The 22577-nt window shown below is 41.9% G+C and overlaps 1 protein-coding gene across 1 annotated transcript in view; it reads left to right on the top strand.

Moving 5' to 3' along the window:
- Positions 1-22577, top strand: part of TMEFF2 (transmembrane protein with EGF like and two follistatin like domains 2) — a 127640-nt gene that overhangs the window by 94916 nt on the left and 10147 nt on the right. The window contains exon 7 of the mRNA XM_051787780.1: positions 383-442. Within this exon, the coding sequence (XP_051643740.1) occupies positions 383-442 (60 nt within the window). The remainder of the gene's footprint in view (positions 1-382; positions 443-22577) is intronic.

The following is a 22577-nucleotide window of genomic DNA, read 5'->3' on the forward strand; positions in this document are numbered from 1 at the left end:
CCTCAGTACATCTAGTTACAAGGCCATAGTATACAGATGTATTAAGCACATTCCGGTTTATTCCAATCTCTTTAAAGTTAACCACCCTAAGTGGCAGTTCATTTCAGGGTATGTATTAAAACTCCCCAATTACTTCAAATAGAGCAGAAATGACAACTCCTGCCTCAGACTGATATATTTATCCCAGCTGCAATCTGTTATCACGTATTGTTAGAAGAAAAATCCTGCTGTTTTCACCTGGCAGACCCAGGAGAGCCTTGCAAGCCAGCAGCGATGCCGTGCACGCAGGCAAGGTTCACTTTGCCTGGGCACTGGCAGCTGGGCTGTGGGCTGTATCAAGTCCAGGCTCCCCAAGCAATTCAACACATTTCTTTTCACACAGATAACACCACAACGACTACAAAATCAGAAGATGGGCATTATGCAAGGACAGATTATGCAGGTACGGTTCCTATTCCTGTGAGAATCGCAATTTGCAGGATCTGTGTAAGTCTCTTTTCTCCTCCATTTGCTAAGGTGAGGTGTCCTCATCTTCTTGATTTACTTTAAGGAAACACTATCTTTGTGTTACTTTTGCTTTTGCTACAAACCCTCTTTGTCCTTAATAAATGGGTTGCTTCCGTTTTTGTCAATGAACAGGTACTCTGGCCATAAAACACCTGTTTTGACAGTGGGAATAAATATTGTAAACTATTTGCCAGAATTAGCAGACATTATTGAAAATTATTCAATCAGTGCACCTTTTTGTCATGATATACAGGTTTAAGAAAGTGAAAATCCAGAGCATAGCACAGCGGTGATTCCATGAAACGTTGCCATAATAGACAATATTACCTGTCGACCCTTAACTATGAAGTTAATAAAGTTCTTAAAAATGTGGGGGGGTTAAGTGATAAATGTTTTCAATTTATTTAGATGCTACAGTAAAATATGATGGCTGAATAGCCTTATATGGTGCTTGAAATTAAAAACATGTAAATACTAGTGAGGTTTGGGAGACATTTTTTACACCCTTTCCCTGGGAGGATTGATTTAGAAATTGAACGTGTGTGTGCGCGCGCATGTGCATGCAAATATGCACAGCTCGCACTGAGAATTAAAGCCTTTGGAGAGATCTTGTGAAAGTGGGTCAGGTGATGCATTCATTGCTGCAGTTTTGTGGTTTTCCTGTGTTTTTAAAGTATTTGGAGAGAGCAGGTGGGGATCACTGGGTTTAGCTGAGCTGCGTGGCTTATGTGAGACCCGGCTGGTGGTTTCATGGGTGTTAACGTTTGTCGCTGGCAGTGACAGTCCTGTGGGCAGTAGTTACTTCAGCTGGTCATCTCCTTTGTGGGCCCTCTGTGTGTGCTGTCCCTGCAACAATGCGGTACCTGGCCTTAGAAATGATTGTTCTGTTCCTACTTAAAAGCGGTGCATGATGATTAAAACATAGAGCTCTGAATAAATGATGTCTCGGGGAGGCAGAGGAGTGTGAGCTGTTGGGGATGGCTGCAGCACGAAGCAAAGAGGGTAGGAATTGCTATGGGAAGTTAAATACTGGAATGAATTTTGAAAAGATCAAGGATCCACCTGGTCCAGGTATTTCCTACTGCTAAGAAGCCCTTCCATGGGTGAAGAGAGAGACACTCAAAGAGAGAGAAGTCTTCAGTGTCTTTCCTCCAAACTCTTGATTACCCTCACCTTTTTGTGGGAGGTAGCAATCAGTTTTCTTAAACGGCTGTGAGGGCTGAGGTTGTATCCTGTGATAGGCAGATGATAGGGCCAAGTAGGCCAAAATAATTTAAGTTAGAAATAAGGCCAAATAGTATTGTGATGTCAAAATCTTTTTCTTCAGCTGAGGAGAGCACTGGCATGCCCAAGTCGAGATGAAGGCCTGCAGCCCTTTTTCAGTGTTGTACAGCCTGTCCTATGCTACTGCTGTCTGGTGGATTTACTTTAGGATGGCAGTGACCCACATCACCTAGAGAGGAGACTGCACATTTAAGCATGGAACAACTGAGTTGTAACAATAAGGGAGGAAAGGCAGGTTAAGAATTAGGGAGGAGGAAGAGGAGATCACAGTGATGTCAGGAGAAAGCCGAGTCATGGAGGAAGGGGTGCACAGGAGGCACCTTCAGCTCAAGTGAGCAGGAGGAAGGGAACAGCTCTGGCTTAGGAGAGATGATATTTCAGCCCACGCTCAAGAGGAGGGATGGTGGGTAGAAGAAAATTGATTGCAGCAAAATGTTGTCAGAGGTTGGGAGTCAAGCAGGGAATGCTGGAGGAAAGTGGATTATTGGGCAGGGAATAGGGCAGAGCTACAGCACAGAGGAGCAGCTCTGTAGTGGGCATGGTCTCCAAGTGCCAAGAGGTTAGAAGAAGTGTGGGAACAGATGGTCCTGTGAGAGATGACAGGGGCCTGTGGAAAGGAGACAGGGCACCTCCCTCCCCTAGAGCTGTGGAAGCGATGGAGGCATCCTGAATCAGCATCAAGTCCAGTAGGTACCTCTTTGGCACAGAAGGACACCATGATTGCACCTTAGAAAGCAGCATCTCGAGGTTTCTGCTATGGCTCAGGCCCCAGTGGGCTTCTCAAGGGTGGTGACTGTATCCCCTGGGTGGGTCTCAACAGGTACCATCCATTGATTTAAAGTGAACCATTGCCTGCACCAGCTGATGGTTTTTTTGTGTGCACCTATTAGTCTTGCTTAAATTTTTCATTTTTACATACAGTGACAGCATGTAGGGTGCAAATTGCAAGTTCATGCAGGGCAATCCACATGCCTCCAGTGTCCCTAAATGTTTGTGATGTAACCCCATCGGGTGACCGTAGGGGAAAGGAACTGCTGTATCAAAAAGCTGCAACAACTCCAGCCTTTCAGAAATAATTGGTGAAAAGGAAGACAGCAGTATAAAACTGAGGCTCAGTGAACATTCATGCTTCACCGTTTGCCAGACAGGAAGCTCCGTGCCATCCTCATGTTCTTTCAACTGCAGAAACATTTAATGATGGCTATTATAGGAATGTGGTATGTGCTACTTTTTTCCCACCTTCCCATCTCCTTAGACAGGAAATGATGCCCTGATCATGGGAAGTTTTGTGTGAAAAAGTAACAGTTCCTACACCTCTGAAGAAATTTCCCTGAGCCCACAGCTTCCCAGAGAATACCTTTGTTCTCTCCCATTTAATGGCACTAAAAATCGCCAAGACCGTGAGCACTGCGCGCTTTTAAAAACATTGAGTTGTATAGACTGACTTTCCCAGGGGAGAAAATAGCAGTGGGCATAATTGATGTTGTCAATTATGCTAATGCAGCAGTGCCAAATGCTCTTTGCAGAGACTGTGGTAGCTGAGTGGAGCGGGTTTTTCCGTAACCACCCCCGCGCGCTCGGTGCGGGGTCCCAGGAAGGCAGCAGCTTTGCAAGCAGCCACAAGTCCCAACGCCCAGCTGAGCTTTTCCATATCGAACCATTCAAACCGTCTGTTCCATCAGTGTCTTTGCTCCCTCCTGTTCTTGCAAGCCCATTGATACTTACAAATAAAGCACAAATCTTTCGGTTTGCGAAACCAAAAGAGGACTCTTTCCTTTGGAGTATAAATCTTTGCATTAAGTTCGTGTTGCCTTGGATTTTAAGGGCTCTTACGCAGGCAAGATTTATGCTAGGACTGGAAATGCCTGACTAATGTCAGAGGCACCCAAAAAGCAATCTCCCCTTTTTCACCAAAGCAAACCTGAGGAGCTGTAGGGGGCCCTTCTCTGACTCTGTCCTGCCTCACCAGTCCACACTTGCCCTGGCTGCCTGTGCAGTATGTTTGATCAAGTTTGTGCAGTATTATTTGGTTTTAGTCAATAAATAAATGGGTGCAACTTTTCCCACAAATCCAATAAAAATGCACTTTATCTTGCCATTTCCATGACAGAAGATTTTTAAACATTTTAAGTGTAATGTATGTTTTGGAATTTAGTGTCTGAGTCAAAAGTCCTGTGATGACTGTTTTCTTGAATTTCCCCATTATATGCATAAAGAAGGCTGTTTCAGGGGCATTTTTGCATTCAGAGTCCAAGCAATCAAGGAGTTTTCATCTTGTTAGTTCATTTGCTTATTTATTTTTGTTCTTCAATATTTATATTCTCTTCTTAAGATCTGGATATTAGCAATTATACCCGTAATGATTTTATTCTTTCTCATTATCAAATTACAGAGATTTTTTTTTCAAGCCATTTTGAGCACTATAAAGAATAAGTCAGTATGGATGTGCCATATTTCAATGTTATATATTCATGAATATTGTCAGCGAAGACACTGACAAATTTGATAGACCTATTCAATAATATCATCTTCCAGGCCAGACAAACCTCCCCATATGAGCATTGATTAGATCAAGTCTCAGCAGCCAAATGGCAGCAGTGCAGAGAAGCTGATGGAAGGGGGAAGAAGGCATTTTCAGCCCAGATAGTCTCCTTTGGTGAAAAATGTGCATCTGCAAATGGTCAGTTCGAGCCATATTTTTGGGTTCCTTGACAGCAGTAAACTATCCCTTGGCAGCAGCCTCAGGTGGTGCCTTCTGGGGTGTTGGGTAGTCCCAGGACTCTCTCACAGGCAGTGCCGTGGTCCCTCTTGCCGATGCTGTCGCTGTGCCTGGGAAACGCTAACAAGCACAAAATACTGCACGTTTGCTCGTGGCTGCTCTGTTCCCTGCTCTCCCTCCTGGTTTCCCCATGGGATTTCAAATCTACATGACAGCACTGGATCTTTTTCAGACCCCTTTCTGGCACTGGGGCCTTCCTGGCACTACCGGAGGTGCTCGGGCAAGTAATTTTGCAGATGGCTGTGTTGCCCAAGCAAACCCAGTGCTCTACCAAAAAGGGCAAAATCCATCTGTGTCAACACATCATCTTCCCTTGGCTGGGACAGGGCTGTGAGATGAAGGCCATGGGAGCCATCACAGATTCCAAGGATAAAGAAGAGTTTTGGACTCTTCAGCAAGTCTCTTTAAAAGTCCAAGAGTCTTGAACTCCAAAATAAACACAATGTAATATCAACGTTTCAGAAAAGAAAACTATCCTAAAACTTTACCAAACCCCACCACTCTGCATTGTTAACCTTTAATCCCTTTGAACAGGAGAACAAGCCGTGCTTATCAAAGGAACTGTGAAGAGCTGACCGTGGTGTGCTGACCCTGTACATGTGAGAAGCACTGGGGTGTGCTGCATCCCTTTCTTCACAGCCTGATACAGAGCCCACCGAATTCAGTCACAGCCATCTTCATTGTCTGTAACAGGCCTGGAGAGAGGCCAGGCATCAGAACAGCAGTGCTGAACTTTTATAGTGACTATTTTTTAGGGTTTTTTTTTTTTCCCCCCAGGACTAAAGTATGAGAACTTCCGACTAGATTCCTTCTCTAGATTGTAACATTTTCAAAGTAGGTTACGTTTTGAGTGTAAACCACTTGACATTGTCCCTTTAAATTAAATTTTGGGTCTACTACTATGTCAGCCATTTCCTAAACTGGTAAAGAATAATAACGCCCCAGAGTTTAGCTATGGCATACGAACTGTTGTGCAGTTTTGCTCTGCCTTTGTGAACCAGGCTTTCCTTTCTTCTTAATGGAATTAGCAAGTGAGACACAGAGCTGAGCACTATCACAACTAGAGAGAAACCATTTCTCATCTGCAGCCTTGTGAAAACAGAGGGGCAATTGCATCCTTGCACATGCAGATTTGCTTGGCTTTTGATTCTGCAGAGTCCAAGTTAAGAGGTTGTCACACTAAACAAATAGATTATTTAGAAACAGTTCCTGCTATTCCATCAAATCACTTAAAAATTGGGAAAAAAACCCACATTTTAATATTTTGACAGCACTGTGGCAGCATGAACCCTGTCTAGCTTCAGCCTTCACCTGTGCTCACACACACTGGCCTGTAGGAGAAAAACAAGAGTACAACTGATACATTTCTTAATAAATGGGAAGCTTTTAAATGTTGCTGCAATTGTTATTTGCATTTAGAAATTGTTATTTGCATGTATTTGCAAGGTTTTGTGAAAATATATTTAAGTTTTATGCACAATGAAAGTTCACTAAAGGTGGTAGGTGGGGTCTGCAAAGTACAGAAGAAAAGCAATCTCTGTTGTATGTCAGGCCATACAATTTAGGCTTTTTTGGCCTGTGACTTGAGGAAAACAACGAGGGCATCTCCCTCTGGGAGATGTGACCATACTATACCCCACATGTCTGACTGTTCTTTAAGAGGTCTGATCGTTCAGAGATGTAGATGTCTACAAATGCCTGAAGGGCACATAAACTCAAGACTGTGTAAGAACAGAACCAGTCTCCACTTCTAAAATAGTTTCCTAATGGAGTCTGGTGGAGAAGGCATTCCAGTCTTGTTTTGCCTACCTAATCCAGGCACTCCTGACAGAAAAGTTATCAACAGAGGAACAGAGAAAATGTCTCAGTTCATTGTGTGGAACCTGAAAGCTTCCAAAATCAAGCTCAAGTTTACCATCACAGAAAGTAATGTAGTGTTTGCCTGGCAATATTAACTGTGTGTAACTTAGTTTAATTTAGGGAGTACTATAACACATAGATGAGAAAGCTATTTCTGTTCTGGGATTCTTCTGAGTGATTTTCAAAGGCGAGAGAGAGATCACTATGTTCTGGTAACCTGGTGGTCTCCAGCCCTTCCACTGCCTTGCAGCTCCTCCACTGATGTTGAAACTCAAAAGAAAATCTAAAAAGTAGAGATAGAGACCAACTAGTAGGTTATTAAATCTTACTGCCACCTACTTCTGAACTAAAGTCTGAGTAGTCAGCATTGTCAGTCCCAACTACCCACTTGGCCCCCAAATTTCCACTTGTCTTCAGTGTTTTTTTAAATGAAAACTTGCAGCTGCTTCTTTTTCTGATTTAACTCCAGGTTTTCAAAAGGTGAAGTGTGGAAAGTCACACTTCAGCACTCTTCTTTGTCATCAAGAGGACTGGATGCTTTATTTCTAAAATATGAAAAACCAGGGCATTAATGCAATTGTCTCACAATGGGCACGACAGCAGCACAGGCTACCCCAAGTGCTTTTCTTCTATAGAACTCTCTCAAATTTACATCTAGATCCTGCTTGGCTCCATCTTGCTGAAATCTACATAATATTTTTGGAATAGGAGACAGACACATGGTCGTAGAGGTCACATAATAGCCTCACAAACAAGTCCCCTGCCAGGAAGGAGGCTGCAGCACTCCAGAGCACTGTGCTGTATGATTTAACAGCACTTACTCCTAACAGTCTTTTCCTGAGGAGCATGCAAAATCAAAACAGGCTTATGGAGATTTTAAAAACAAGAGAAACAGAGAGAGAAATATTGCTCATTTAATCTGCCATCCTCTAGAGAATACCTCACTTTTTATGGGAGTTCTCCTCTAACTTTGCATTGCATGTGCTAAGCTTGGTAAAATGTACCTTGTTTTTTTGGATTTCTGATTTTTTGTGCTTTTATAATGAGATAAATAGTGCCTTTTCATTACTTATGATTTCCCAGTGTCATGCTCATGGAACCTGTAATTGTTAGCATTAAAACTTAAATTAGGTCTCAGGTGAACTGCTAGATGTCTCTTTACCTAGACTGATGTAGCTCAAGGAGGAAGAACATTTCCATTTGTGCCTTTAGAGCTTAGCCCTTAATTTAGTCACTAACGAATGTGAATGAAAAGTTGCAGAATTCGTTTGTGCTTTCTTCCCATAATAAACAAATTCAGTAATGCTGTGAGTGAACATTATAAAGAAAGCTATTTGATTTGCATTAAAGCTTGGTAGCCTGAAAATTCAGTAAATCCAGGCTAAGAATTTGATCTGTAGGGAATAAACAGGAAAACCAAGTTCCGACTTGTAACACCAGTCGGGCAGTTGGGCAGCCTTAAAAAATACAAAATCAGACAAAACTATTTTACTGTTTTCAGCATCCCTGAAGCATTTAAGTCCTGGAAATTAATTCAGGTATAAAGCTTCCTTAAGATTTGGGGTTAAAGTGGAGTTTGTAATGCAAGTATATTTTTTTGTCTAGGGTTTCCATCAGAACTGTGCAAAAGTTATAAAGCTTGCTCCAAACACTTGCTCCCATTCCTTCTCCTTCCCCAAGACTGTGTGCCTTACTGGTTGGTTTTTCCCTTGTACTATCACGTAAGCAGTCTTCTGTAACATTTTGTTCTCTTAAAGGTTGTGGATAAAAAGAGAAATTGTATGTGCAATAGAGATGAGCAGACCTGAGTTCACGTAGGTATTTTGACAGATTCTTCCATTTGTGTCTCAGTCCCTAAACACATAATGTATCATTTACATATGTTTGGTCTTATTTGGAGCACAGAAACCCATCTTCATGAGCAAATCTGAGACTTTCAGTTCCTGCTGATCTTTTTGTCTTCTGCTCAGTGTCTGTATTTTGATCAGAAGAATGAGTATGCTCAAAGGGAGGTAGAGCTTGCAGGAAAGAAAGAAGACACTTTCCTGCTTGCACATAAAAATGTGATCCCTAAAGCTCAAGACAGCTTGAATTGTGCCTGATTTCTCAAGTTGTCTCTAACCAGATACCTTCTTCCTAAATAGGACCTCTAGAGGCAAGGGATACCCAGAAGAAAGGTAGGAACCCTCAGAAAATCACTTTTATGGTTTGCAATCATGCTAAGTTGTTATGCTGTAGTTAAAGCTACTCCCAAAATTTGTTTTTCATAGATTTATGGAAATAAAGCAACATCATCTGCAGCCATTGTTCAGCTGCCTTGAATATATGGAATGTGCACCATAAGTCTTGGCTGCACAGAGCACGTGGGCTCTGCCATTGTGAATGGATTTACAGTTATCAAAAAAGGCCTTTTATAGCTGACTAAATCACATTGTAGCACCTAGTTAATACTGTATCTTCACCACTTCTCAGATGAGATACCCCCTATGTGCAGGCCCCTCCAGCATCAAATAACAGGGCTGTGTATGAACTTCTTTCCTTTCTCAACCCCTCTGCCTCCTCCAAAAGAAGGGAGAGTATAAAAAAAAACCACAAACAAACAAAAACAAACAAACAAAACAGTATCTGAGACAAGACTCTGTCAGTCTTCCCCAAGGAATAGGATGGAAAATTAATCTTGTCTGGATTTGGGGAGAAATTTCCCTTGCCATCATTTCCATCCTTACTCTGGGTTCCAGGCACTTTGATCATCTCAAGAGTAATCCTTGAAGGATGCTGTTCAAGATGGTGCACAACAGCTGTTTGCAATCCATTACACTAGTTTGAATTAGTTAATGGACCTTAAGGAGAACCACAGTGTATTTTTATGCCTAGCAGCTCTATTTTAGGCCCAGTTTCTGTAAATTTGCTGTTAGGAATCATAGAGCATTCCCAAGTGTTTGAGAGTTAAAGTTATAATGAGATGCTAGAATATCTGTTTTTAGGAAACATCAACATTTAAATATTTGTGTTTGATCTAGTCTGAAATGTTAAAAAAAAAGTTATTTTGAAATATTCATAGAACTGAATTTCCTCAGAATTTTGTTCCATGGGATGTTTTGGCATTCTTTATGAAATGTTAGATATCAAAATACCATGAGATGAAAGCGTATGACAGTTGTAATAAATAAGTTGTACCGTAAGGAAAGTTGCTCCTTAGAACTGACTGAAACATCATCTTTTCTAGAAAGAGTATCATCATGTCAAATTGCAATACAAACACGAGATAATCTGATCATTTAGACACGTGCAGTGGTAACCTGAGCTTCCAGATAACAAAGGCTTTCACCTAGACTCAGGAGTATAAATGCATCTGGTAGAATGAAAGGAAATACAGTTGGGAAAGAAAAGTGGGAGCTGGTGTATTTATTTTTAGTAGACCTTCAGAATTAGACTAGATGGAGACAAGTAGCAATTTTTGCCTAGTTTAATAGATTTGAGTAAAGAAAGAAAAAATAGACAAATATTTTGGCACATCAGTTTTACTTTGCTGATGTTCCACTTCTTTTCATTGAATACATCTGCTAAAAGCCACATCTTGTTCAGGCAGTGCAACATAACTAATTTTTGAGTTATTTCTTGACATTTAGTGTATGAGACACTGAGACCACTAGTGGGAGAAATTTGTTTCTTACGAAAAATAGAAATGGTTTAGAGAAAGTATGAAATGCAGTGGGAGATGCAGCACATTAAATATCAGCTGTGCCTTCTCCCATACTTCCGTCCATAGAAGCATTTCTGTGCATTCAGAATAAACCCAGCCTTGACATCTGTACCACCAAGAGCAAGCAGAAGTGCTCTTAATAACTCAGCTTTGAAAAGCACCATTTACCTGCTTAGCAAGGTGACTTCTTACACACTTGGGCTGTCATTTTACCTTGTGTCCATGAACATTAAGTTAGTGTGAAACTCTTCTCTTGGAAATACAACAACTGTAAACAAAACGTGCTGTTAGAGAACCAGTGGCAGTGCAAGCCAGAATATTATCAGCACTGAATTGAAATGCACTGCTTTGCCTACTGCTGCTGTCACCAGCCTTAGCCATTTTAGATAGCATTACATAATGGCAAAATATTTTTCAGGAGGGGAAAAAAAAATTAAAACTCTCCCTATGGGTTTAATCTCCCTCTTATTTTATCTGTGGTTTAAAGCTGTGTCAGGTGTACATCAAAAACACCCCCTCCCCAGGGTATTTAATTTACAATTTCATTTAATAATGGAACTGTATTTCCATCCAGCTAGGATGGGAAAGGATTAAATCAAAAGCACTATTCTAAAATCAAGTAACAGAAGTGTAGCCTGTTTCTGTGCTCTGCAAATGAAGTAGCCATGGAAAAGCTTGTTATTAGTCTATAATATCAAAACTATTAGTGTTTTGTCAGGCATGATACATGCTAAACATTTTCCTCTGCAGATTGCCTCAACAAGAACTGTGACTGTTTTTAGACACATCTGGCACTGCGGATTTTTTTCCATCCTGCATTTCAGTGATTTAAAAGGCCTTGGCTGGGCAGAAGGATGTCAGCTGTTTGGTTTAAAATACTGTTATAAGAGTGAATAAGATTTAAAGAGGCAGTAGGTAAAATTCTACTGGTGGGAGAATGGCCATGGATTGTAATGGCTTTGAGATTTCCCTGTGTGGCTTTTTTCCTGCATTTTTATTCTTAGTAAATTTTCCATTTCCCAGAATTGCCCTTTCTTTTCCATTCAACTTCTCCCACTTTCAATATTAGCTTTAGGAGTGAGCACCGAGTTAAAATACCAAACCCTTTATTTGCTCAAATGCCATCTTTACAGCTCAGTTCTGTGGCACTTCTGTAAGACAATAATAACAGGTGCAGGTTTATAAAAATAGTAAAAGCAGGTATTCATCTATTTTAAAAAAATAAGTTCTTAATAGACTTTTCTGGCTGTGCTGAAGCACACTGGAAAAATGGGCTGTGTGACCAGTGATGAGTCTCAGGACCTCTGTGGCGCAGAGAAGCTGTTCTGTTCTTGATGGAAAGAAATAGCAGGGCAAGCTCTGCACTTGCATTCTGTCCTGTCACACAAGGGGAACCATGGGATCTGAAGAGTTTGCTGGGAAGTGGACAGGCAACCAGAGCCCATTTGCAGTTCACTTAGTTCAGCAGGCAGAGTCTGAGCTGGGTCTAGGGGGAAGTCAATTCAAGGACATTGTGCCTCTGGAAGACTTTGCAGTCAGCAGACAAGGAGAGGTGAGGGCTTCATAACAGCGTCTTCAGTGCAGTGTGCACCCTGGAGGGGTCTCTTCAGGCTATGGATAGATACAAAGTATGTTCTGCAGCATTGGGTGGTCTCCTTTCTGCATCTCAAGAGGTCAGTTATTGCCTGATAGACCTTTGGCACTGGAGTAATAGGCAAAAAGCTTGCATTTGTATGGTGAGATTGAACCCTTTTGATGCAAACCCAAGAAGAGGCAAAGATTTTAGCTTTGTCTGTCCATTGCAGAGTTTCATGACAGATGGGAAACTGTATCTTTGGTAAAATAGGTAAAGGAATATAGCAGGTTTTTCTGCAGTGGTGTTTTATATTGTTTTACCATTTCCTCCCACACTTAAAATTGGGAATAGCAAGGGATATCTCTCCAGCTTCAGGTATGGGAAAGGAAGAGTACTGAAATCCTGATTATGGAGTAGGAATTACTAACATATAGTCTGCTAAAAGCCAATCCTCTGAGCAGCCACAAAAGATTTTAGCAACAGAACTGAGCAGATACACAAAGCAAGGTTGTAAACTGTGTGGACCCATTGCCATCAGAGTTTTACAGTGCAGGACTCAGGGGAGAGGGGTGACTAAAAATAGAGTCAAACCAAGCAGGATTCATCCCTCAGCAAGTGTAGCGTTTGCTTTGTACGGAGGAGTGATCATGGTTTTGCAACATGCCAATAAAATGTTTCTGAGCGTAACAAAACTTTTCTGAATAGCCCGAACAAAAGCAGTGAAAAGCATAGCTGAAACCATGCTTTTAGCCAACAACAGACATATCTCTGAGTAGTCACAGGCCATATAGGGTCATACTCTGGCAACTGAAATAACCAGGATATTCACAAGGGATTTGCCAGGCATGTGATTCAGGAAGTATACGAAAATACCACATATAGGAGTCAAGTATTTTTATTTCAGTCTCCTATTTTCTCACACACACTTCCCCCAAATTCTGCAGCTCTTTCTTTGGTTTCCTGGATGAATTCTCTCAGGCAGCATGTTTTTACAAGCACAGATGCTACCTTGGAAAAAAAAAAAAAGGGGAAGGGAGCCAAATGGGTGTCACACTTTAGCTTGGCAGCATCTTACCAACATGTGCCCCAAAAAAAAGGAAAAAAAAAAGAGACTGCTTTTAGTAATCAAAACTGAATATAAAATCAGTGCAAAACTAGGGCTGTAAAACCTTGAGATTGTCAAAAGGACTGAAGGAAACACCTTGTAGCCAAAATGACATCCCTGACCTACTTGTCTGCGCTGTCACGTACCTGGGTAACCTTTCTCTCTCCATGCCTTCCATCAAACCTCTCTGACAGTTTTGCCATTCATACTTGCTTTCAGCTGAAATTTTTCAAGTTTGTTTGAAGTGTGCAACCAAAAAGTAAAGTCTCATAACATCCTGCTGGCAGGCCTAAATGTACGTCGGAGACCTTTTCAAACATTGCTTCTCTGTGGAAAACAATCCATTCAGTCCTGGAGTTCCTACTGGAAATTAGGGGACAGCCTGGTAATTGGATTAGGGTGTGCTTTTATTTGCAGCAGTTTCTCAAAATGAAGCTCCTGCTTTGTTTCATTGATCGCCTGCCTGATCTTTGTGACAGTAAAAGCCACACACAGAGCTGAAGGGGCCAGGAGGGATGGAAAATGGAGCTTTGTGTTATGTAAAATGTTCCTCTGAATATGATCAGGTAGAAATAGGTCATAAGTGAATCTCCATCCAAACATGGAAGCATCCTTTGTTAATCCACAGTTTAAATGCTTAAAAGCAATTTTTGTCAGTGAAGTCCTTAAAATTTGAAAGGGCTGCTAGTTGTATCAATACTTAAATTCCTGCAAACCACCTGCATAGATGCCAACTTCAGGACACTTGGATTCAATGTGTGAATTTGAGACCTTTGGAGTCTACATTGTTGTAGGGATTGGAAGGAAGAGGAAAAAACTCTATTTGACTTACACATTTCCATAGAGGGGTTGGAAATACCAAATTAAGTTTACAGGTGTAATCCCAGAAACACTCCAAACTCAATCATATTTGGTGCAAGAGTTAACCTGGCAGGAATTACAAAGCCATAATTTAGGGCACTGTGATGCCCTGTTTTACTAGTCCTCCAGAACAAATTGGCAACAAAACGGTTGTTTGTAACTCTTTCCCAATCTAGCATTTTCCTCCATCAGAACATACGCATATTTTATCCCCTTCTGTTTATGAAAGATGTCTTTAGACAGTTCAGTTCCCATATAGCCCTTCTGAGCAATACAACAACAGTAACCAGTCACAGCCTGCCCTAGTGTAAGCCATGTTGCCAGCCAGCTATGCAGAGTCTTGCATCCCGTTTCTCCCATTTCGTCATCCTAATGGAGAAAAATGATCCATCCTAGGTGGGCAAGACAAATCCTTTTTTTTTTTTCTGGGTGGGCCCCAAAGGCTCAGCCCTCCTTGAGCCCCCTGTGAGCACACCCACAGCTGGGAGAAGGAGACATTGTCAGTCGCACGACTGTCCCCCGGGGCGGCACCAACAAAACGATCTTGATCCCTCCACACATCAATATTCTTGACACCCGTCTTAAAACTTAGGTCATGCATATCCATCTCCTCTTCAAAAAGTGTCAGAAGGATACAAATATCCCTTCACTATTTTTAGAGCCGTATCAAAAGTATTTATCGGCTTTCTGGCACCTCATCCCATTTGTCATTCTTGATGCTGTCTGCCAGTTGGCAGTGGAGGATGAGTTGCTCTAGAAATGCAGTGGCACATGGGTGAAGCTCCATAAGCTACGACCACAGTGACAGTGACTCCTGGGAGTTGTTGTGCCTGTTGTCACAGGTGGGAAGCACCTGGCACAGTCTCCTGACAGGAGACAGAGCCAGGGCTCGAGGGAGCAGCTCATCCTCATTTTGGTGTCTGCTCACCCTTGGGGTGCTGGTAATGTGGAAGAGCTGAGGAGCAGGGCCAAGCTATGAGAGAGGAGGACAGCTGATGTCTGGTGACCCCACCATCCACTCTGCTTGCCACCAGCACTCCCACACTGCCTGGTGGTGCCCAAAGACCACTTCCTTCAGCACATACCCTTGGCTGCGCATCCCAGCACAAACATGAACAAGGACTGGGCTTAAGCTGTGTATTATACATAATTCATACTGCTCATTCTACGTGGTACATGAGAGGTGTTGAGAGTCTTGTTTTTCCATGCACACATTGCCAACAGGAAGCTCTTCCAGCTCCTCTATAGCACATACCTCGAGGCCTGGCATTGGGTGGCTCTTTAATGTGCAGGTAACGTGTTCATCGGCCTCGTGCCACAAAATTGGGTTGTTTTCCTAGCACTGTTAGTTTTTAGAAGGCAATGTATTCAGGTTGAAACTTTGCCCACATACCATCTGCTTCAGCCTTATCTTTCTTTGACAAGAAAGCTGAATATATAATGTCCACTTGGCTTTCCTGGTGTTACATAAGGTTGTGGTTTTGTGTTAGGTTTGCAGTTTCAGAGCTCCTCAGCAGCTCTTGCAACATGCTCCTGCTCTTCTTTTCAAGTGGAAAATCAGTGACAAAAATCAATACCATCTTCATAGCTATAATGAATGTGACCCACAGCCTTTTTTAGGGTGACCACAAGCTTCCATCATATGTCTGAGGCCTATTCGCAAATATTGATTGGTATTGCAGATTATCTGTAGCCATTTCATATGAAATCTTAAGGTCTTGCAGTTTTGCTCTCTGCACGCAGGTTGGTATCAGAGGTACAGCTATAAATCACAGGACCCGCCCAGAGACACTACTGATAGTCAAGGTTGCCAAATTATGAAAATCAGGTGTTTGGGTGGTTTTTTAAGCTGCTTAAGGAGGATGGTTCTCAGACAGCTCCATGTAAGTGAAAGCACTGCTTTGGAGTTGCAGCAGATTCTGTTTACTTGAAGTGGGGAAAAAAGAGTGGAACCTTCATATGCAAATGTATGGCATTTGGAAATGTCATATAGCTGCATCTACATATAAATAAGCCACTCTGGAGTGCTGCACTAGCCAGGCTGCTTTGATAGAGAAATTGCATAGTAGGCACACAAAGCAGAAACAGCAGGATGCCACTCAGTCAAGTTGGGGAGTTTTGTTCCTTAATTACCACTTAACTAAGTTAACTAATATTGCTGTGTCGCTGTGTGTTAGACCAAGAAGGGTTGAATGGTGTGTTGGTGCTGCTTGGGGCTGTGCAATAGGGACAATGGTCTGATTCCTGTGCCCCAAAAGATAGAGCTGAACACAAAGATATTCCTTTGGCAGTATCCCTCCCAGGCAGCCTCTGCCTGCTCTGTAGATCCATGCCTGCTTTCTCTGAAGGAATATCTTCTGCTGCTGGCATGCACGTACCGGTATGTTATTTCAATCCCTGTTTTATCTGGTATTAACAGTAAATTGAAACTCTCAGGCATACTTTTTCAGAAGGGAGGACACAGAGAGGAGCCCTGGTCTGGTTGCCCCTGTCCATTTTTGACCCCTTCCAGCACTGGCACTAATGAGTAGCTAGAGGATAGGTGGATGAGAGGGAAAACAAGCCGTGGGCTGAGCTCTTGGGAGGAATTTCTCACAGAGGGGTGACACCCGCTCCGGTAGTGCAGCGCGGTGTGTGATGGATCCAGCATTCGCCCCTCTGCCTTCAGGCACACAGCTTAATTGGAGGGAACCTCACAAATCTCTGAACTGACACCAACTCTTTTTCAACACAGAATTACAATAATAATAAGGTTAACTCATCCTCTAAGGGCTCTGTCATGAGCTGCCTAAGGAGATCATACGCAAGGAGATAAACTATGACTCTGTTTCTTTACACGGCTGGTTTCTGAAGGGAGGGGGGATGCTGCTCCCACAAGGCTGGTGGCATCTCTCTTAGACAGGGGAATCTGAGTGAAGGGAACATCAGCAGCGTGCCAGAAACAAAGACTGGCTGAGTTAGCACAAAGAGGGATTTAATCTATTCTAAGGATGGGGTTAACGCAGAATTATTCAATCCTGACACAAAAGAAGGAAGCACAAACTGTAAAGGCCCCTTTACCCAGGGCTTTGGTAAATCCACAGTACAGCTCTGCTGTATTAAATCACAATCCATGGCAATGATTGCAGGCCTCAAGACCGGCCCCGCAGTGGCTGAGTTAAAGAGCTCTGCCTGTGTACTTTATCCACAAGAGTACTGAGAGATGGCTTGGGGACAGCTGACACAGAGATGACACGCAGAGCTGGAGACCTTCCAGTCTCCTGGACTGGGAAGCAGGCAAGTGCCATTCACAGGCGGCAGTGAGCTGCTCCACGAGGCTGCTGAAGGAAGAGCTCAGTGCATCATCCTTCCCTTGATGTCCTCAAATTAAGTGTGGAGAGCAGCATCAAACAGCAGCGACCACTGCTTTTACTGGCAGCCTAGGTCGGGGTGAGTGGATGAAAAGTGGTGGCAGAGAAGTAGAGGAGGTCAGACAAGCTGAGGCAACAGCCTGCCTTACCTCCCTGAATGAAACAATCACCCCAGGGAGAAGCTGAGTCTAATGTGAGCACCTGAACACTGAGAAAATGCTGGATTGGAGCAACGTATTAGCCCATGTGAGGTTCTGGTTTTTTTCTTTCAGTTTAGCTGGGTGTTCCAGACATGTGAGCAGAGTTGCTACCGTGTACTTTTATCACGGTGCTATTTTGGTGGTTGTGTTGCATCTTGTATTGCAGTAGCTACTTGGTAGCACCCCCTCGTGTGTGCAGGAGCCTCGGCTGCTAGGGACCTGTACAAGTAAGGCATCTGTGAATACAAGTGGACAACAGGCACTAAAAAAACAAATGAGGGTTAAAAAAAGGTTCTGTTTCGTTTTGAGCAGACAAATGGTCTTGTTATGTGCAGGAAAATGATTCACGAGTCACTTGATTTCAATCAGTCTTCTCAAAAAAGGAAGATGTATTCACAGATGTTGTAAATAAAAGCGTTTCTTGATTTCAAAAATTCAGTGATAGCTTCAACATATATAGCATAGCCCACAGATATATGCTGACAAACTGAAAGTATTCTGTTCTCCATTTGAACATCTGGGGATTATTAGTGTCTTAATTCATTGGTTTCTATTATTAATTATGGCAGCAGGCTGAATAATTACGATACATTGCTGCAAAGACAGAGCACAGTATTTTTTTTCGAAGTGCACTAGGACATCTTGCCATCATCTCAAACATAAAAAGCCCTAGATTATTTTTAAAAAAGGAAAGTGGATGTTATCTTATTCCAGGGAACTCATTTGCATAGGGACATTTAAAATTAATAAATTACTGTGTTCAGCAAGCCTATTTTGTGCCTGAGAAAAGAAGTGAATGTAATTTAATTCAACAAGTTCCATTTCTTTTTTTCCTCTTGGTGAAGCAGCTAATATGGGAAGGGTATTTTTTTGTGCAGTTTATGTGGAAAGACTAGCTTCAAGTTTGTACTTGGAGTGGTTGCAGGATGAATTTAGGCTCGGGCTGCAGCATAGTGGTGCCAGACAATTTCAGCTGACATTTGGTGTCTCACTTTCCACTCGCTCTCAGGGAGAGTGGGCTGGTGAGCTCCCTCTTAAGCGGCAGCAAGCACTTCCTTCAGAATTTTCACTCAACGCCCACCCAAACAGTGATTTTCAGGCGAGTTGCTTGCACACATTTTCTTCACTGTAGAGAGATGCTCTATATTTGTAAAAGCAAGGTTTTAAAAGAAGGGAACATTAAGATAATTGATAGGCCGGCTCTGAGCAGCTGTTAAGGGTGTGGTGTGGCTGTGCTGGTGCACAGCAGGGTGGCTGCTGGCAGATTTGTCAAAGACGGGGTGCCTGGAGCTGTTGAGCAAAGACTCAGGAGAAATCTCTTTTCTCTCAGAGAAAGACCAGAGCTGGATCTGAGCTGGGATTTATCATGGTGGTTCTTCATTACAAGTGACTAGGAAGCCTGCTTAAGGACTTCATCCCTAAGCTGCTGTGGGACCTCAATTCCTGTTGGATGCTGTTAGAGGAGGGGAACTACCAGCAAACCTGCTAAAGCAATTCTGCACTTTCAGAGGGAGCAGCACCATTACACCCTCCTCCTGACTTTGCAGGTTCAAGGTGACTCCTTGAACCATTCCTGCAGACATTCCTGAGCTGAGGAAGCTGCTTTTTACACCAAAAGAGCAGCAGTTCTGACTCTGTGTGAAGACTGCAGATGAGTAACATGAACTGTCCCTAGACTCATCCACAAGATTCAGATCCCCACCCCTAGTCAATCACTGAAGCTCTTCCACAAAACTCAGGGCATCCCTTACCTTTGCTCCACAGGTTGGTACTCTCTGGACCTTTATTTTGATTTCAAATATGAATTGCACAGCAAGTCTCTATCATGCAGAGCAGAAGGGCTTTGTTAAGGTCCCAATGCTATGCTCTGTGGCCTACCTTGGGAGAGCTGACAAGGAGGTAAAAGCAGGGGGGGGGGATATGCTTCCAAAAGGGGTTGAGAAGGTTAAAGACACAGATTTGACTCAAGAATCCCTTTCCCCCTTCATAAGTCCTCTGATAATGTGATGTGGAAGGAGTCATTACTTCAATATCAGCAAGAGCTTTCGTCTGCAAATTTGACTGACCTCAGAGGTATTAAAAGATTAAATTATTATGTAAGTCAATTCTCCTTAACCACTTTTGCCAATGAGATAGGTGTCAAAATAGCTTCTGCTGCACATCATTCACTGTCTTATCCCTTATTTGATGAAATATATGTGTATATATGTATTTTGAAGACTTCCCTTGGTCCAGTGATGACTGTACAGTAGATATTAACACTGTACATGAGCCAATATTTTCTCATATGGGCATAGCCTAATAGTTATTATTTCCAAAGCTCCAACATTACCTGCTGTGCATCAGCCAAAATGCTAGTGTAAGAATTTATAGGCTGTGACCCTCTGCTTTCCTTGCTTGAAATCACCTAGAAAGTCTCACTGATTCAAACATGAAGAATGACAGAGTTATCAGGCCTGCAGAACAAATTGTTAAGTGCCTGGCAGCCAATTTTTGGATATAAAAATTTTGCCTAGATTTTTATTTTAATTTCTCCAAAGTGGATTCTAGGAACTTATGTCTCAAAAGAATTTTCTGGGCACTCTAGACAGTACTTCATGTAATCCTCATCAAGGACACTAATGGATTTATTCATTTGTCAGTGGCACTGCTCCACATGTTCGGTTGTGTAACAGAAGATCCACACTCAGATGGGAGCTGGGGAACTGGTGAAGGCTTCCCAGAGAAGAGTTTGGCTGCCTTGTTTTTGTCATTTGCAGGCAGACTGTTTTAGATTTTGAATTTCAGCTTTCACTGGAATATTTACCTGAGAATCCTAATCGTGTATGTTCAGCTTCCAAAGGCTGAAGGAAAGTCATATAGCTAAACCAGAATTTCAAATAAAAATAATACAAAATATATTTGAAATAATTCTTCCACTCCTTCTTAGTGGAAGGCAGAAACAGCCATAGATATTAAGGAATTTAGACAAGATAGTTTTAAATAATTTATTTAACACTTCAGAAGACGATCCACCAGGAAAAGCAAGATCACTGAGTGGGTGGTCAGTCACACCCCATAACTTTTTAGGATCCAGTTTACCCCAGCAAAACAGCTCATCATCTCGGCATCTGCCTGCCATCCACAGAGAGATTGGAGGGCAAGCGTTCAACTGGGAGACTCTTCCAGTAAGCAAGATGATGATAAGCTGTTTCAGGCTACACAAAGTAGCATCTGGCCTCAAAGCATTTAAAAATAATCTGTTTTGACTAATGTGTCTTATATGATAGGCTATCATGTCATGTGCTGGCACTAACAAAAGATGTGAACAATATGAGATGTCAGGTTAGGCTGAAGATGCAAAAAATGTTGCAGAAATGCAAAAGGTGCTGGCTTCATCAACACTGGTGTTTTCATTCTGAAAAGTGCTTCAAGAAAAAGATTTATGAATACAGTTGATCTGGAGGGTGAGAGTGTATTTCTTTTTTGAAATAAAAAGGAGAAGCATTTTGAGAAACATGACAGGAATTTCTTTTGTCCAGAGATAGGAGAGACTGACCCAGTCAGCCCAATTTTTATCTTAAGTCTTTACAACTAGCTTCTACCCTGAGTCCTATCCATCACAAAAAAGGTACAAATCTGTCCTTTTGGTGCAAATAAAACCTTGCCACATTGTTGCCAATGCAGCAAGTCTAATCTTTGAAGAGGAGCTCTGAATTTAACATTACTGAAACCTAACTAACTTTGAATTTGGTCTGTGTGATTCCTTTATGCATACTGATCTGCTGTGCTTGGAAAAAAGTGGGTAACTTTGTATTTAAGCTTTGCTCTCTGTAGGTGTAAGGTTGGTGTGGTAGAGGGGCTCCTTAGTTTAGTGATACTATAAACTGATTAGTGCAAATTGCATCCAGTACTGAATTTATAAATAATCCAGAATTACAATAAGGGTGGAAATCTTAATTTATTTAATTTAGTATTAATTTTTTAAGATATGTACAGTTCTTACTTGCTTTATAACTTTGATATGTTTTTTTATTTATATCCTCTCTTTTTAGGATTGATTTATAGTTCTTGTTTCATGGTGATGCATTCATAAGAGTTAGTATCATATCAACAGCTGTATTACTGAAAAGTGCTCAGATCCTTCAGAAATGAGAGTAGTCAGTTTTAATATGAAGAGACTTTTAAAGCATGTCTTGGTATTCGGGTCTCTATATTGAGTCTGAGAAGATGGATTTTGTAATGAGAAAAATAACCTGTTTTGAGGCAGGGAAATATTTCGTGTGTGTTCAAAATATGCTGGAAGAGGGGAACAACTTAGTCTGAACTAAATGATGCTTTTATTGTGATCTGTATTTCAAATAACCAAAATGGCAGATCAAACTAAATATGCATTTTCTCCCCCCTTGCCTTTATGTTAGATTCCTAACTCTTTGAGAGGAGTCATCAGTCAAAAGGAGAAACTACAAATAATGTGTCTCTAAGTTTTGTGATCTCTTCCAAGCCAGGTGGCAAGTGTCCCTGCATGAAGTGTTTATCCTATAAATGCTAGCAAACCTTTGGCCATCTCATTTTTGATTCATTAAAGCATTTTCCTTCACAATATTGTGCTTAGAGGTATAATTACAAGTTCTGCAGGATCTTAGATTTACTTTAAAAGTGTGCTAGAGATCTTTTTTAAAGAGAACACAGTTTCTACCCACATGATTGCCGGAAGAGGAAAAGCTCATTCCTCTTTTTACCAGTCCTACTGCCTACACACAGTGAGAGCATCTGCAAGTCCTGGTCCCCCTTTCAAGTCCTAGCAGATTAGTCTGCCCTGAAAGTAACAATTTCCCTCTATGTTGAAGTATGCCTTTAAAAAAAAAAATTAAACCAAATGGTTTCATACCATTTTAACACCACTGCTGGCTCATCTGAAAGAGGAGGGATTCTTGCATTGTGTGGTGGTGGTGCACACACATCACAGAGATACCTCAGTAACTGAGAAGGAAGGATCAGAGATACACACACACACACACACACACACACACACACGACCATCTCCTGTTCTTCAGAGAGGAAGCAAACTTCATCTTGGTAATGGAATATATGAAAGAAATGGCATTATATTTTCCACAACAGAAAAAAAATGTGTATTAATGAGGATCCCACATTTCTTGCTGCAGTTTTCTGGGCAGAAATAGATTTGAATGTGGGCCAGCAGATGATGCAGAGGTCCAGCACACCCAGAAACCACCAGGCATGGTGTGTAGGTGATCACGGGTATGGAATCCCACAAGTCCCAAGCACATTGGCATCTACATGTGTGCAGTGGGCAAGTCCAGTGACACAGATCACACACATTTTTCCTGTCTAGGAGGATTTCCAGGA

Source organism: Manacus candei, unplaced genomic scaffold (genome assembly GCF_025592945.1).
Source record: "Manacus candei isolate 608988 ecotype Guabito, Panama unplaced genomic scaffold, ASM2559294v1 h1tg000023l, whole genome shotgun sequence".
NCBI lineage: Eukaryota > Metazoa > Chordata > Aves > Passeriformes > Pipridae > Manacus > Manacus candei.